The following is a 16,764-nucleotide window of genomic DNA, read 5'->3' on the forward strand; positions in this document are numbered from 1 at the left end:
GATGTTTTGTTCCCTTAACATTCCCTTTTAGACTTGGTTTAGCTGAACTAGTTGCCTGTCCCTTGAAGACTCCCTATAAAGGCTGTCTATGACCTTGACTGACCCTGCTGTCCCTCTTGCTCCCTTCTTGGTGAAGCAGCCCTCACTAACAGCTTACTTCAAACAAATGGAGGGGGAAAAAAAAAAAAAAAAGCAAAGAAAGTCAAACTATTCCTGCACTAGCAAATGCTGCTTCTGCTGCTTGCTTTTTACTCCTTGTAGAGAAGTAAGTGCTAGGACAGTCGATTAGACTTCAGCAATACAGAAAAAGTTCAGGTTTGATTTTTTTAAGAGCTTCATCTTTCTCAGCAGCAACTGAGCTATAAATGTTGTAAAAGCAATAAGATACTTTTCTGTGTGTTCTGTAACTGGAACACTGTTCCATTTTATGAAAAGAGAGATTACACAATATATGCGACTACCACGTTATAGGATAGTATGTAACTATAAAAAAAATCTGGTTTTATCAATATTTATACTAAAAAATGGCCCATCTCTCCTGTCTGTATCAACATATGTAGCCAAATTTGGTACTCAGCAGTTGGGTCTTTGATGGAGTATTAGCTCCTCCAACCTTTTAAGTTAAACTCATGCTGAAGTGTAGAGGCATTTTATGTGAATTCTGGGTACTGACCAAATTGTTAAATACTGCAATATTAACATATCTTTTTATTCTGCTAGAATTGTTTCAATTAGATTCATCAGTATAGTACCCCTCAAAATATTTTATGAGGTAGAATAGAAGAGAGTCTTTTTTCCAAGTAAGTAACTTGCATCACAAATAAGGTGAATTTTTTGAGGCTACCTGTTACATTTCAAATGCTGCATCATTACCTCTTGCGAAAGGATGAAATGTCAGGAAAAAAGTTATAATTTATTTTTCACTATTATTTCCTGACACTGTAGTGCACTGTATGGTGTGGTTTTGTGTGGAATACCTTCAAATGCATCCATTTGGCAAGCTCTATGTGTACATAATGCCTTGAGGAAACTATTCCTTCCAACATAAATTGCATAGATTTCCAGTGTATGCTTGTGTTGTATACATATCTGTACCTGTGTGCCTGCCTACTTTTAATAAAAAAAGCCCACAGTGTGCTTCTAATTAATTCTGGCTGTATGAAGAATAAAAAAAAAAAAAAAAAAGGAAAAGAAAGCTTTCTTCTATATTTCTATGTTTAATTAAACCATAATTATTACTGCCTTACTACCAGTAATGTGCATTTCTGTGCCATGGTTAAGAGATTATGAAAACACCTGGAACCAGAGACATTTTTTTCTTAACTGATGGAGTCTCTATATAAATGTGATTCATTCAGTCTCTAACTAACCTAACCCTGGGATTTTAAAATCCATTCAGGGGAAACTCTGGGCCTGCTGCACAATTAATGTTTTTCATCTCTTTTTTCCCTTCCTTCCTTACAGCAGCTCCCAAAAGTCCTAGGAGATCAAATCCTTCCAGAACAGGCACTAATCCACTATATATTAAATGGGCTACACTGTGTTGAAATTATAAGTGCTGTTCCAGAAAGCTGTTTACTTTCCAAAATTTGAGAGAATTGAACAAAGGTCTCGGTTTCCATTTGTCTCACTGCATTATAAAGATTGTGAAAACATATTTCTTAGCCTGGAGGTTGCTTTTCTTCCCTCAAGTAAACATTTGACTTCTCTTCATATTTACCAGACAAATGCTGGCAGCTTCAAGCTGGTTACCGGAGGGAGAATGCACATCCAGCTTTGTACTTCTTATGCATGCATTGTAATTTTTAAGTGTCTTGCTGAAACCAAATGTGCTCACACCAAGCACTCTCAGCCTGCTGTAAAGGGATTAACAACTGTAGAGGACAGTAAACCTTTCAGGGACATGGGTTCAAGCCAAGTGCAAGCCATGGGCAATACGGAAACACAGCATCCGCTTGCTGCCCTCTCTGCTTGAGAGTTGCATCTTGGTAACTTATTTCTACATTGGCTTGGCCCTGATGTCAGAGCTGGGGACAGATGGGGCAGGCTGAGGAGCAGAAGGTGAAGCTGGGGGCCTGCAGGTGCCTTTGAGCTGAGGCCAGGTCCCCCCAGTGGCCCTGGGATGGGGGTGCCACTCGTCCTGCTGGGACACTTGCTTGTGGTGGGGGGGTTTTCCCATGTGGATAGGGAGGCACAGGAAGTGTGGCAATATTTATTTTTGAAGGGTGTAATGGGGCCTGATTGATGGCAGTTATTGTACTTGGGAATTTAATAGAAAAGATGGTTTAGTTTTGTTGTGTTTTTTGGTTTTTTTTGTTTTTTTTTTAAAGCAGAAGTTTCAACAGTTCCTGCTGTCAGCAGTGGGATAGGAGGGATGGGAATCCAGATAATTAATGTTAGGCATCAAGAGGTGTGTTTAGGCACCAAGGGCATAAACACCTGCTAAATCCCTGCAGCAAGTATTTCTTGTTGGCTGTCTCTAGCTGCTGGCTCAAAGGCTTTTGAAGAGGATAGCTACTTCTGCTGATCAGGCACAGAAATGTAGGTGAAATGTAGGCCATTCGAGGGGAGAATTGATGCTCCTCAGTTTTGAAAGGACACTGAGGCTCTGCCTGCTTAGCATGGTTGTAGGATTCACATATTAATATATAAGACATGCGAAGAGACAAAGAGGATATTCTTATCTCTATTATACCAAGGAAGAGGCTGAAAACGTGTCTGCTCCTCAAACGTAGATAAGTGCTTCTTTGTATCTTGACGTGCTGAAATACTGTCAGAAATCAGGTCCTGAGTGACTTGTTTGAGATAGCAGAGGAAGCAGGTGGAAGGGCTGGAAAGCAGATCCTGGTACTCTGAATCCCAGTCATGTCATCTGTTATCATGACATTAGAATACATCCTTCCCCTTTTTTACCTTATTTTCCATGAGTACTGCACCTAAAACCATTACAAGAGCTATTGGGTCTTTGCTGAGTAACTAATTACTTTCTCCCTTGGGTTTTGTCTTCATAGAATTCACTTCAAAGTGTGGAAACATCAGACAAAGGTAAAGTATTATCTTTAAAATATGTTAATTCGAGATGTATCATCAGAAAGCACGTATTTTGCTATTTGTTTCTATTAATGAGCTGTTATAGTTGGCATATTGAAGATGTTTATGTATTTAGTTGTATTATAAGTTAATTATGAGAAGTTAAAATTTAAGTAAACAAAAAATGTAATTGACGCATAGCATTTCCCAAAACTAATCTTGTGATTCAAATACAAAGAGTGAACAGTAGAGTAAAAGAACTTAATGTAATTAATAGTGGTCATAGCAGTTGTTCTTAATCCCAACTTTTTCTGCAGAGAAAAAGAAAAATAAGGGACTTGAAAAAAGCATAAAAAATTAATTTTGTGTGTGGCTTTTCTACTTAGCTCCAATAACTCTCATTCCTCCCTCCTTAAGCTTTAATTCTTTGTTGTCTTTGGTTGTGCCAAATAGTTTACTGCCTCCAGTGATATGCTGTCATAAGAGTAGGTTAATGAACGGTAATGGACAAAATCATAGACTCTGCCTTATTTAATTCCCCAGTTAAAATCAGCTTTACTGGGGAGTACCTTGGAGACTGAGGGATGTGCAGGCACCTGTCCTGTGGTGGGTGCCCGTGTCAGGCTACTGGAGGGGACAGTGACGTTGGGGCAAGAGTCCTGCTCGGCCCCTCTGTGTCTGGGCTCCACATTCAGCTCTGGGTCTTTTCTAAGAGCTTTCCACCTGAATCTTGGGGTGGGCTGAGGTGTGCTGTGGAACGATGGACTTTCTGAAGAAAACAGTGGCCTCTGAGATGCTTTATGCAGGTTTGGTTTTTTTTTTCCCTCTGTCTGCTTTTCTTGATTGCAGTGTGCTCAGAGAGGCAAAAAGGTGAGCCAACTACAAAGAATGCAGCAGCCTTTCAAACACAGAGGTGGTTCAAATGCAGGATTCCAAATACCAGGCTTCTTGTTTCACCATTATTCAACTTCATGAACAGCAAACAATGAAACAGCAATTATATTTGTTAGCTGCCAGGAAAAGCAAGGCAGCTGGAGGGCCAGGGGAGTGGGGAGGCAGAACACACAGGTGTAGGAGGGAGAAGATAAATACAGTTTGTAAGATTCTTCTCCCTTTGATATAGTAATTTAACCAATGAATAATTTTTTTTTAGCACTCTTAACAACAGCTAATTGTTGATGGTGAAAAGAATGAATAATTATTAATCAACATGTACCATAGAAACACCTTCCTCTGTACACCATTCAGAAAACCTTCCTGGAAAGCATCTAAAACATTTGTCTTGTTAAAGCTATTTCATAATTTGGACTTCATTGAATCAGCAGCTTCCTCAAGAAAAATTGGATGTATTAAATAACAGTAAATGAAATTGATTTTTTTACTTTCTACTCTGTACCTGGGTTTTTTATGCCAGGAAGCCTTCAACTGTAAAGAGTGATGTTTGTTTATTTCCAGCACACCCTAATTTCATAACAGTTGCAGAATCCTTTTGGTAGTGTAATAATAGAAATTGCAGCTTACTGATTGCAAGTCAGAGCTTGCCAGGACATTAGTCATTTGGTGGAGAAAGCTACATTCCAAGTTGTCCAAGGCAACCAAAATTTGAATTGACCTTTTACATACAGTTATACAGATCACACACGTTTTAACATCCTACATGCTTTACATCTGCACCTATTAAATAAACATATAAAGACAGAAAAATATTTCAAGTTTGGCCAGTGAGTCTTAACAGAAAAGTATGGTCATGCCAGATAAAACCAAAATGAGACAGCAGTGATCAAAACTGATCTGCTGGAACCTATGCCTGATGCCCAAGAAGTGGACAGAGCCATTCTACACGTCTTGTCTTTTGGGGATCACGAGCTTTCCTTAGTCTCCATCTACTCATTACTTCCCCTCATGATAATACCAAATGAATGTACCTATCCATTTACCAAGGTATACTGAGTCTGAGAGGAATCCAGATGAAATTTTCACCTGCTAAAGCTAGAAGTTAAAACCAAGTAGGAGAGGAGACATGAATTCCTTCTGAAGTCATTTTAGTGTTTCTTTTTTCCACCTCATTTGCTTCCCACCCAATTTTAACTTCAATATGCTTAGCCAGCTAGAATTGCAGGCAAGCAAAAATTTGCATGCCTGTCACCCAAAAGCAAAGTAAAAGCACTGCCTGAGCTCAGTGCTGGTAAATTTTTCCATACCTCTGGGAAGCTAAAAACCATGTGCTTTGCTTTCTATAGCAACACAATTGCAGATGAAGTCAGAATTGACAGCCAAAGGGGGGACAGACTGCATTTCCCATTTGTACTCCTCTTTTTAGTCTCTTGTATGTATTCACATTTATCTTGATGAAAACAGGATCAAATTTGAACAGCAAGAGCAGCAATCAGTTACTCTACCTAATAGTGACTTTTTTCTTTTCTCTTCCTCCAGAAAGTTATTACCCTGAGTATCATAAGTTTTGAGTTTCTTCCTTATAGCTTCTCTCTACCACAAAAGAAAAAAAGCTAGAGGATACTATTTAAATTAGTCTTACTTAATAATTTGTTTAGAAACTGCTTTAATCTTTATCTTTAATAAAATATTATCAGAGGTTTATATTCATCATTCACCATGGACTAAGTCAAATACTATACTGAAAATATCTAAGTCAAATACTATACTGAAAATATCTAGCCTTAATTTAGTGTTTCAATAACTGGCTCTGTTAACAGTGTTATCTCTGTAGACCATATTATTCCATTGCTGTGAACAGAGCAATACTTATCCATGTTATGCCTTCATGTGGATCATGTTCTTTTTCCTCTGTGTGAGGTCTCTAGAAGATTATATTAGCATGTTAGTACTCAAAGTATTTTTTTATTTCTCCTTAAATGTGAGCAATGATAGACATTTCTAGACAATAACACCTTTCTGCAGCATCAAGTGTTACCAGAAAAGAAAGAATAAGATTATTCATGTTAATACATATTTAGCATTGGAGTTTGCTGCAATCCAGACTACAAAAAGGCTGCAAACTGATACAAAACTGAGTCTCTCATTCTCAAAAGCTGATGAATGAACATTTATACATTGTCTACTGTCTTGCTACTTCAGGCAGGGATTTCACCAGATCAGACATAATAAGCAGCTTTTGGAATTTAATCAGTAGTTTTTTGGTACCCATCCAAGAAAATCTAGTATGCACCATGACTTGATGATATTGAATCAACAACTGAAGTTGCTAGAGTTGCTATCATTTTAAGTGAATGCAGAATTCAGATACCTTGGTAATGATACATTGAAGGAAGTCATCATTACATTTAACGGTGTAGAAGTTCACTAATTGTGCCTAGGATTTGATGGTTGCTTCTAGACCTGATCAGAAAAATATTCACCACAGGACGTTTCAGTTGAAAATAAATAAATAAATAAAAGAGGAAAAGGGGGGAAAAATTGAAGGCATTTTGAAGGTTTTCCTATGTAAAATGGAAAAATTCCTTCTTTTCCTAGCACAAAGCCACTTTCAGTTGTTTTGAACAAATCAGGTTTAACTTTGAAATATGCAAAAATGCCAAGAGCTTTTTATTGTTTGCATTTCATCTACTTCAGTGTCTCCTGCATTTGTTTTCAAATATGACCATGGCCTTTTACCTCCAAGTTGTTTCTGTGTTACATCCTGATAAGTTGTTCTGAAAGACAGAGGGTCCCAAGACCAATTTTTAAATAGCTACATCCCCCTTGTTCTCAAAAAAACCCAACAAACAACCAAAAAACCAGATGTTTTAGAGGCCTTATAAAAAATATAGTAGCAAAGCCATTTTTGATACCAGGACAGATAGAAATTTTTAAATTTGTTTTAAGGGATAATTTGCATGATTCTCTAATTGGAGGAAACAATGAGGTAAATATTAGAGTTTGGAAATTGCACCTAATTGGTATTTGCATTACAACTTTTTCCTGTTTTGTCTTTTTCTTATTGTAATAATAGTATAATTAATGCTGCTTAGCACCTTACCTAAATCTTAGGGATTGTTTGGTTTGTTTGGTTTTTTTCTGGGAGTTCTATGTGTGTGTATGACCTAAGCTGTGATCTTGCTCTTTTTCTTCTCTCTGAAAATAAGTAGGGGGAAAAAAAAAATCATGGTCCTGTTCTTCAGAATATCTTCAAGGTATCAAAAGGATTTTTAAACTTTTTTCCAGATTCTTTTAACCAGATATTTGTCATGTTTTACCCAGAGCAAACATGCATACAGAGTGAGAGAGGGTGTGTTTAATAAATATTAAACTGACATCATCTGCTAATACAATTACAGTAAAGTATCCATTGTGGTGGAATGTCTGCATTAAAATACTACATGAATTGTAATAGTGGACTGAGAAGAAGAAAGTAAGATATTTTCTATAAGGGGTATGCTAGAATGTCCCTTAGTAAATTTTGAAGACACCTGAAGCTTTGTTGGTTAAGAGTTTTAGGGATGTTGTGGACTGCTCTGTTTCTAACTAAGTGTGAAATTTATTCCTTGAATCTTCATGTACAAGGAATTTGTGTCAGAATGAAGCATATCTGCAGCTGTGATTAAATTCCACTTCCCTTGGTCTTGTTTCATTTCTTCTCACCTTCAGTGAGAAGGTGATGCCAAATAATTTCACACCCAAAATAAGTTATGAGATTTGAGTTGTGATATTACTAATCTTGGTAACAATTCACTTTTTGGTGTGGCGTATGCATCATTTCCTAGACACTGGCTATGCCTGGGAAACCTTTCTAAAAAATAAACTCTGGTATAGCTGAGGAGGTGAATCCACTGTAGGAAGTCCATAGCCTGTGCCATGTAAAGTAGTGAAACACCATAGATCTTTCTCATCCAAGATTTATGAATCATTAAAGTCATCAGAAGCAGTAAAGCTCCCTAGCTTCACAAACAGACAATATAATTTCAGCATACCAAATCCTATTCAGCAGCTCATAAAAATATATTAAAAAGATGCTGACCATCTCTTGCAAGTAATGGACACTTTCAGACTAGCCAAGACCCGAGATGTTTATCTCTACTTTAGTTAATTGCCACTAGGCTTAATGAGTGGAGGGAGGGAGAGAGAAAGGGCTGACAAACCACAGTCATTTTAAACTGAGCTGACAGGAGTAAGAAAAAGAATACAGAAAAAGTCCCGCAGCTACAGACCGGGTTGTACCTTGACCTTTGGTTACACCTGGGGGATTCTATTCCAGATATGATCTTTATTCTGGATCTTCTAACAATTAGATAAATAATGCTGAAGTTTCAGTTGTCCCTCTTTGCTGGCAGCTGAAGTAATTGCCCTGTTGCTGTCTTCACCCTCCACATGCCATCTTAGCAAGAGACCCCACCCCAGCCCTGCTTCCAAACTGCCTTCATTTCTACATTCAGGCATGGACTGCAATCCCATGAGTGAAAGGCAGAATTCTAAGAGAGAAATCAAGAAATTTCCCAACCCCCTTCATAAGGGAGTCTCATGGATATTATCTGTGATACAAGACTGTTGACCTTGCCCCATGCAGCCACACACAGATCTTGCATGGTGGGCAGGTCCCTGGCATCCAGAAAACCTTGTTCACCTCACCACTGGTAGATTAAACCATGTTATAAATAATTGAAGGGCAAAAATTGTGGTTTTTCCTTTTTTTTTTTTTTTTTTTTTTTTCCCCTCAATTTTGGTGGAGTTGTTTTGTTTGTCTTTTTTCCTATATATCTGGCATTCAGTTGTGTGTCTCGAGTAAATAATGAGAATTATTCTGCAAACATGGCCAGGAGACAGGATAGTTTGGGTATCACAACAGGCATCTTGTGTCTTGTTCACTTCTTTGCCTGGCATGTGTAAGTCTTCTACTTACCATACCATGTATGTTTCTCCTGGCTTTTATTTTGTCCAAGGAGTATTCCTTTCTTCCTGTGGCTTAGCTGAAATACAATATATTTCCTCTTGCTCTGGAGACAAAATGTGAAATGTTGCCTTACAGCCTAAAATATAGATTGTGTAAAAACGGCTGGTGGCCAAAGGGTACTTTTCAACATACAGCAGGAAGTTTATACAGGTTCTGAGCTATGTTCCACTCTCTTTGGGAAATTATGCTAAAAAGGTTCCACTCAGCTAACGTTGACTTCAATCAGCCAATTTTACATGAACGGGGGCTTTGCTATTACACTACATCTACCTGTATGACACTTCGAACAGATTGGAGCCAGGGAGTCTCCTAAGTAGCTGCTTTTCCTTTATAGAAATAGTGTGTTACTTTTGTGTATGACTACAGGTAATAAATTGGAATGTAAAAGAATAGGAGCAATGTGGTATCCTAGGGAAAAAAAAAATAGAGAAAAAGATTTATTGAGAACAGCTGTGATGAAGGATGATATATGCAGTAAATAGTAAAGAGACCAAAGATAACTGAAAAGAGGTGAGAGAAGTATACACAAAATGGCAGTAATACTAAAGACAGGGTTTTCTTAGCCTGCTTGTCTATAAATTGTGTAAGATGATTACAACCTGAAAAAATGTGTTCTAGCCAGTCCATCAGGATTACAATATTTGCTGACAGTATTTCCAGCAGCAAAAGCCACTATGTGTCAAATTATTTTAATTTTATGTATATCCCTACAGTTACACAGTTAAAATTTGTCTATTATAAAATGAAGACTGAAATATTTTTTTCACTGTTTGCAGTTCTGAGTATTTGCTAATTGAAAGGCAAAAAGTATCAAAGAATAAGAATAAAATTCCAAACCAAGGTTATATTTTTTGGAGACATTTCTCTTCAGGAAATTGAGATAGCTTAGTCCACTGAATTCTGGTATTTGTATCTGATGTTTGGCAGGATCCCTGCACCTACCCAAGTATAAAAGCTAATATAAGCAAGCCTCAGGCTTTCTATTCCTGGGATTTTTTTTTAATTTTTTTTTTTTCTCAATAGACACTATTAGACAGCTACTAGATGGGTGCCAAATACAGTGGCAAGACAAGTTTAGGGAGTATGTCAGGAACTGTATCGGGTGATGAAAGCATGTGCTTGAATTTTTAGGAATCTCTGAGTTAAAGGGGGGCAAAAAAAGGAGAATTTGGGGTGGTATTATTATGGGAAGATAAATATCCTCCTCTTGGAATGATACAGTGTACTCTGACATTTTCACCCTCAACCTGTCCCTTGCCTGAGTAATGAGTGCTTGTTCCAGCTGTCTTCATTTGACGGAGGCTGCCAGGACTGGGGATTTTAATTTGCACTGGCAATCAGGCAGTCCCTACCTGTTCCAGAAACACAGTTAGGGAAGATGGATAAAAGCCAGTAATTGCAGAAAAAGAGCACTGCAGAGATGAAGCCAGAGGAAATAACATAAATGAAGGTGTGATATAAATGAGACTACAGGCTGCATTTCATATATATCCATATAGATTTGTATTCAGTGTCCATTATTGTGTAATGTTACCACTAATCCATAACCATCTGAATGCTGATGATGCCTAATTGTGGCTGGTATTTTATATATTTTATGTATTGTTTACCTATAGTTGCAACAGTCTTAAATTATAACAGTCTTTAAAATTTAACCAGAGCTTTTTCTTCATTGAACTAAGTAACTACTTAGTTGCTGAAATTGCAAAATGTCTACATAATAAAAATCCTTCCAAAACAAAAATTAGCAGACTGAAATGTCAAATCTGAGGCACACGCTAACTTGCTGTAGTTTAAAATGCTTACTTAGAAAATGCCTTAATTTTAAAGCACAGTAATGGAAGACTGTTAGTGATATACCAGAAATGAGCTAAGGATGGCTTCAGAAGCACAGATGGCTAATTGGCTCCAGTTGGTAGGTTATGTCATTTTAATTAAATTTTATTAAGAAGTATTTCAAAGCCATAACTGATGGTTTAAGAGAAACATGGCACTTCATAAATGACCTATTGCAACCTTTATTTATTTCTCTCTTTCAGCATTAATACAGGATGCTGTGGCTGATCTCTCTATGGCCATCTCTCGTCTCATCTGTGTTTACAGCAGCAACTTTGATACAAATTTCCAGCTTGCCAGCCCACCTAAAAGCCCTTCAAATTCAGACATCAGCCTCGATTCCCAGCTCAGCTTCACTGTTTATGCTGCCCATAACATCCCAGAAGCTTGGGTGAACAGGTAGGAGGAGATCCAGTGGATGTTCATAAGAAGATGTGTTGTCACTTAGATCATATATTTTTCACAGACACTGTCTTACCTCTGTTGCTTTAAAGGTTCTCCTATATTCATGTTTAGACTGAGTAAGGGGGTTTATCTCCACTGGTTGTCTAGCATAAATTGCATTTATTTAATCTTCACTGTCTTGGAGACTTCCAGGTCCCATAGATAGATGTAGAATCAAGGAGGTGGCCTAAGTGGAAAAGATGGCAATAGAAGCTACATCAGAGTCCTTGACAGGTGTGTGTGCAAATGCTGTGTCTGACTTGTTCAGTGGGAGGGAGGAAGGGGTGTGCTGGATGGAAGGCTGAGACAGTTTGCACTGGGACTTTTTGTGACTGTAAGGGTTGAAGAACAGCTTACCAAGGTAAACAGGGAGAGGGTTTTGCTTAAACCCAATCCAAACGAGGCTTTATCAGGAATATTCTGCTCCTTGTGTCTTCACGCCACATTACTTGGCTAATTGTGTGCATTGATGAGCTTCTTTATAGGTTGTGATTAAACTAAGTATAGTTGATAGGTCTAAGTAGACCTAGTATATCAGTAGAGTGTAGGAAAGAAAAGAGGGAGACAGCTTCAAAAAAAATTGGATTATTCTCTTTTGCATTACTTATTTGGTGAAATTAGTTGTCTCTTCAAACAGATGCTTTTCCTACTCTGAGCAAAACTGCTCTTCTCCTCTTACCCACTCCAGTGTGACCAAAGTAGGACAGGTGAATACAGGCTGGTAGTATTATTTTTATGAGTCAAAGTGTGATTCTCCAAGTTTATTAATACTTTCCCCCAGCTCCTACTTTACCTTGAATTCCAAATGACTGTGGGACCATTTCCATTAGCCTGTGAGAGAGGGAGTGTACTACAGCACATTAGCTGTAATTAGCAGTTTAATAAAAATCTGAGAGAATTTGCATTAGTTAAGGTAATAAATACAGAACTGTAATCACTATCTTAATTTTGCAGATGGTTATACCAATCCCACTGCATTCTATGCTCTACCAGAAAAACGTGAAATTACACATGGCCTAAAGGCCACTGATGACTTCAATGCTGTATTCAAGCATGTGAAAACCAGAATCTCTCTTCCTCTTTAATCTTCTGTTCCAGTCTTTCCAATATTCATAGCTAGCATGGAGTTCTTAACATGGGCTGCCACTCTGACACCTTCTTCCCTTGGATACTTTCATTGACTTCATTCACAAGCATACTCCTTATTTTTACTTCTATGCTGCATGAATTCATGCTGGCTGTGTCACTGCTCTTCTTTTTCCTTTCCTGAAGGTCACATTTTATTATCTTGTTGTGGTTTGTAACATGTGCTTTAATAAATATTCCTGCATACATATAATACATACATTATAAATATTAGAGTTTTGAGGTACCTCACTGTCTGTCTCATGAAGAAATTTCTTTTATTGGTCTAATACTAGGGTGGCAGAATATCTGGAATTTACAAGACTAATTAAGAACATTAGTTGATTATAAACAATTCCTCTATTTTTACTAAAATTTTATAAGAGCTTGGTAATAAGAATATGAAACTAACAGACAGTCCCAGACCAAATTTACACCATGAATTTAGTCAGCTACCAACAGAGAGGGCTTTAATGCTCCTGTCATGGCAAATTTATAGGTTAATTTAAGAACTAATCTTTTTTTTAGAGACTGTGAAAAGTATAGATGTACTGTTGACAGAAATTGTATCCATACCTCCCTTGACAGCAGCAATGAAAAAAAAATTATTCTTAGTGACAAAAACATGGAGCAGAATCTAGGTGTCTTAAGTAATTTTCTTGAGCTCCAGACATTAAAAAAGAAAAACAACAAACAATAACAAAACCACAAACAATACAAAATATGCCTCTGCCCTATACAAAGACATTAATAAGAGATTCATTATTTTAAATCTTCTTGTGAGGTCAGATGTCCACAATTTTCTGAATGGTTAGCCTCAAATTTACCTTCATGAATGTGGCACATTACTATTAATTTATTTTTTCTTCCCTTTGTAGCTACAAAGTTTTCACTTTTTCCTGTTCACTAACTTATGCCGGGAAGACAATATGCCAAGTGAAGATTTGCAAAAAAATACCAGTTAAAAGATCCCTTTTTTTCCTGGCTGACTGGAATGAGAAGTAAGTTTTGGTCTGTGCCTGATGCATGTTTGTCTGACAGATTTTACATATTGAATATTCATTTTCCTCAAAAAAAATATAATGGATCATCATCTGAGCAAATTACACTCCACAGAATTTAGAGGAGCTTAGGGAGAGGGAAGTGAGAAAGTCATAGGACAACTGGAGGAATGGGAATAGGACCAAGGTAAGTCTGGTCTGACAGTAGCCTAAATTTAGCTGGTCTGAGAATATATTTCATGCACTGGGGGCATCCTGGAGGAATACTGGCACGGAAAGGAGGTACAACCAATGGCTATATTTCTGTTCCCTTTGGATCCACCTCAGGTAATATTCAGTCCAACCCATGAACCTATTGTAAAATTTCTTTGAGGGTTTTTTTTTTTTTAGAAGGAACAAGGTTGTGATTGAGTTTTTCTTTGGTTTGTTTTTTGTTTGTTTGTATTTTGGGGGTTTTTTGGTTTGGTTTTTGTTTCTGGGGGGGGTTGTTTTGTTTGCTTTTTTTTTTTTTTTTTAGGGAGGATCTGCACTTTTGAAATGAGGGCTTAGTTTCAGGCTGGAATTTTAGAGTAAAAGGCTACCACATGCCTGTCACTGCCTGTCTGCTCTGAGAAAAGAACTCCATTGAAAATCGAAGTTCACCCTCCAGCAACAGTCAGATAAAGCAATGGGATGATAAAAAGCATATTTGCAATAGATGGGAGAGAAGTACATGTTTTTATGGTTTAATGGTAATGTTATGTTCTTCCAGGTTCTTTATATTTACAGGCTTCAAAATCTTTGGTATTTTACTGTACAGTTTCCTGTATTCTGAATCTGAAAGAAGTTTCTGTTATAATTTAAGCAAAAGCTACAAGTCATCTCAAAGGGTTTTTTCAAATAGAATTGAATACAGAATGTAATTCAGAACTTCTGTTTGCCCTTACCTAAGGCACACAACAGTTTGAAACTGGTCAAATTGGAAGAAGGCCTTTTTATGTCTATCCTGTTACCTCGTCTATCTTAGTGGAGATTTTGCACACTTTTCTTGCACAACACTCCTGACAGGCATCAGATACAGGCAGCTTAGCACATCAGCTAAGCATCCAAATTAGGTTTTTAGGGCCTAATATCTGCTCTAGTCCCATAGAGTTTGAAATTTAAAGCCTCAATCTTTTGTGTGATTGGAAAGTAACTATTACCCTGGTATTTTAAAAAATTGGATCATGCCCAGTTGGTCTGTAGGAATTTTCACTTTGTGCAGATTATGGTCATGTACTATCTTATGGTAAATATGGGCAGATAGAATTGAAGTGTAGGAGAGGGATTATAGTGCTAATGAGCATTTTTGGCTTCAATAAAAGTGGCTAATGCTTTTCTGGAATGCATCTTATGCAACCTTTTTCTAAACCAAAATCTAAGGAGGTAGAAGAGGAATAAATTCTTTAGACATAACTGGAACAGAAACTCTTCTTTCATTTCCATGAAATTGTAAAAAAATCAGACTAAAACTTCATAGTTTGTGTTTAAACCTCTCACTCTCTGCAAAATCAGTGTTAAATGTCTGCAATTCCATCAAAAAGCTTATTGGAAAAAGACGTGCCTGAGTGTGTAAGCCAAATCATTTTATAGGTCATAGATGCTTATAAGAGGCTCTTAACATCAGAAGCAAGATCTAGAGCTGCATACTTGTTACAACTTTATAATGAGAAAATGAGTTTTTCCTACTTGTGCTTCTAATTCTCTAAGAATAAACAAACCACACCAAACTTTACAGAATAATATATTCAGAATATTTTGGAATACAGAGAGAGAAGGAACAGTATGGATAGTACCCTAATATCATTGAAGGTGCTGTGTGCCTAATTGACAATACAGACTCAGGAACAGGCTGGTTTGGATTCCCTGCAATAAATACATGTATATAAACACGTGTATATTAATAGTTTTTGCAAGAATTCAAGCTGGAAAAAAAAAAAAAAAAAAAAAAAAAAAAAAAAAAAAAAAAAAAAAAAAAGAGAGAGAGAGAGAGAAAAAAAAAGAAGAAACAGTATTTAAGGAAGTAAATATTATTGCAATTGTTTTCCACCTCATGAAGTGGCACCAGATCCTGCTGTGGGAAGTGTGGGTCACTCAAAACTGAAATGCTACAGATGAGACAATATCTTTTTTGTAAAGTTTCTTGCATTGAACTCTACTTTCATTCTAACCCATATACAATTTTCAGTTGATCACACATATCAAAAATGCATGTCATAAAATGTTACCAGGAAGGGCTTTTATTCTCTGTATAGTTAGGGATCAACCAGGCCAAAAAATAAATCTAGCTAATTCAAAATGAGTCTTCTGATCTTATAATAGGGTTGATTCAAACAAGGCAAAAAAAAATATGAAGAGAACTGTTTTGATGATTAGGAACCTAGGAAAAGAGTTTCTTCTAGAATACAGAAATTGCTTTATTTGCTGAGTTTTATGTATCTAGTTTGTATTTTCAAGTGCTTTAACCAGAAGCTGCCTGAACTGTAACTTGGTAGATGTTTGTGTTTAAACATGATCTTTTCTAGTCTTTGTTATAGTTAATGTTTCCCAGAATGTTCTGAGAAGAGATGGGAATTAATTTATACCGAAGGAGGTTGCTTTGTTTAGTCTTTCTTCTGTTTGTGCTTTTTTAAGAGAATGTTTTTTTCTTTGGAGCTTGTGACTTGTCTGTGAAAGTGTGATTGTCCCCTTGGTGCAGAGTTTTGAATGGATTGATACTATATTAGTAAATATGTTGAAAAGTCCAAAAGTTACCCCCTTGCATCAGTTTCATATTTCAGTGACTGAGACCTCTTTTTCCATCCTTTGTAATTTATGTTAAACCTGTAGACATGAAATATGGAGTTACACTAAGCCTACCATTCATCACCTCAGATACTTTCTTGGCGTTGGGTTTCCTTCTTCTCCATATTTTGTTTAGCTTGTCTATTTTATTTATACTCTCTCAGGGCAAAGACTTGGTTGCCCCAGAACTCTCCTGTGTTGAGTGTTATGATATTAAGCCCTTGGCCTTTGAAAGCAGCTCCATAGAATCATAGAATTGTTTGGACTGAAAGGGACCTTAAAGATCATTTGGTTCCAACACCCTTACATGGGCAGGGACACTTTCTTCTCAGTAAGTAGCTTTTCTGTTCCTCTCAGTTGGTGTTGAAATTGTTCACCCACAGAATGTCTTCTTTCTGGCCACTGTTCCATTTCCTCTTTCCTTTTCTTAGCCATTCATTTGCTTCAGCCTTGTGCAGTCAGAAAGGATAATACCAATTGCTCAGGCACACATTAATCAAAGTTCTTAAAAGCAACACAGATTTTCTTTCTCTGTGCATCACATGTCACTAGAAGGGAAATTTTCCTCCTCTTTGGCCCATGCTTTAACTCTTGAGATGTCTAACTCCCATCACAGTTTCC

At 37.1% G+C, this 16,764-nt stretch overlaps 1 protein-coding gene across 8 annotated transcripts in view; it reads left to right on the forward strand.

Moving 5' to 3' along the window:
- The window catches only part of PIK3C2G (phosphatidylinositol-4-phosphate 3-kinase catalytic subunit type 2 gamma), a 201,526-nt gene that overhangs the window by 47,704 nt on the left and 137,058 nt on the right, over positions 1-16,764 (forward strand). For all 8 annotated transcript variants that reach the window (XR_011723791.1, XM_071733025.1, XM_071733024.1 and 5 more), the window contains exons 10-12: positions 3,012-3,045; positions 10,975-11,170; positions 13,219-13,341. Coding sequence is in view for 7 of the 8 variants with exons in the window: in XM_071733025.1 (XP_071589126.1) it covers positions 3,012-3,045; positions 10,975-11,170; positions 13,219-13,341 (353 nt within the window). In the remaining variant the exon portion in view is untranslated. The remainder of the gene's footprint in view (positions 1-3,011; positions 3,046-10,974; positions 11,171-13,218; positions 13,342-16,764) is intronic.

The sequence above is a fragment of the Heliangelus exortis genome, chromosome 1, assembly GCF_036169615.1.
Source record: "Heliangelus exortis chromosome 1, bHelExo1.hap1, whole genome shotgun sequence".
Taxonomy (NCBI): domain Eukaryota; kingdom Metazoa; phylum Chordata; class Aves; order Apodiformes; family Trochilidae; genus Heliangelus; species Heliangelus exortis.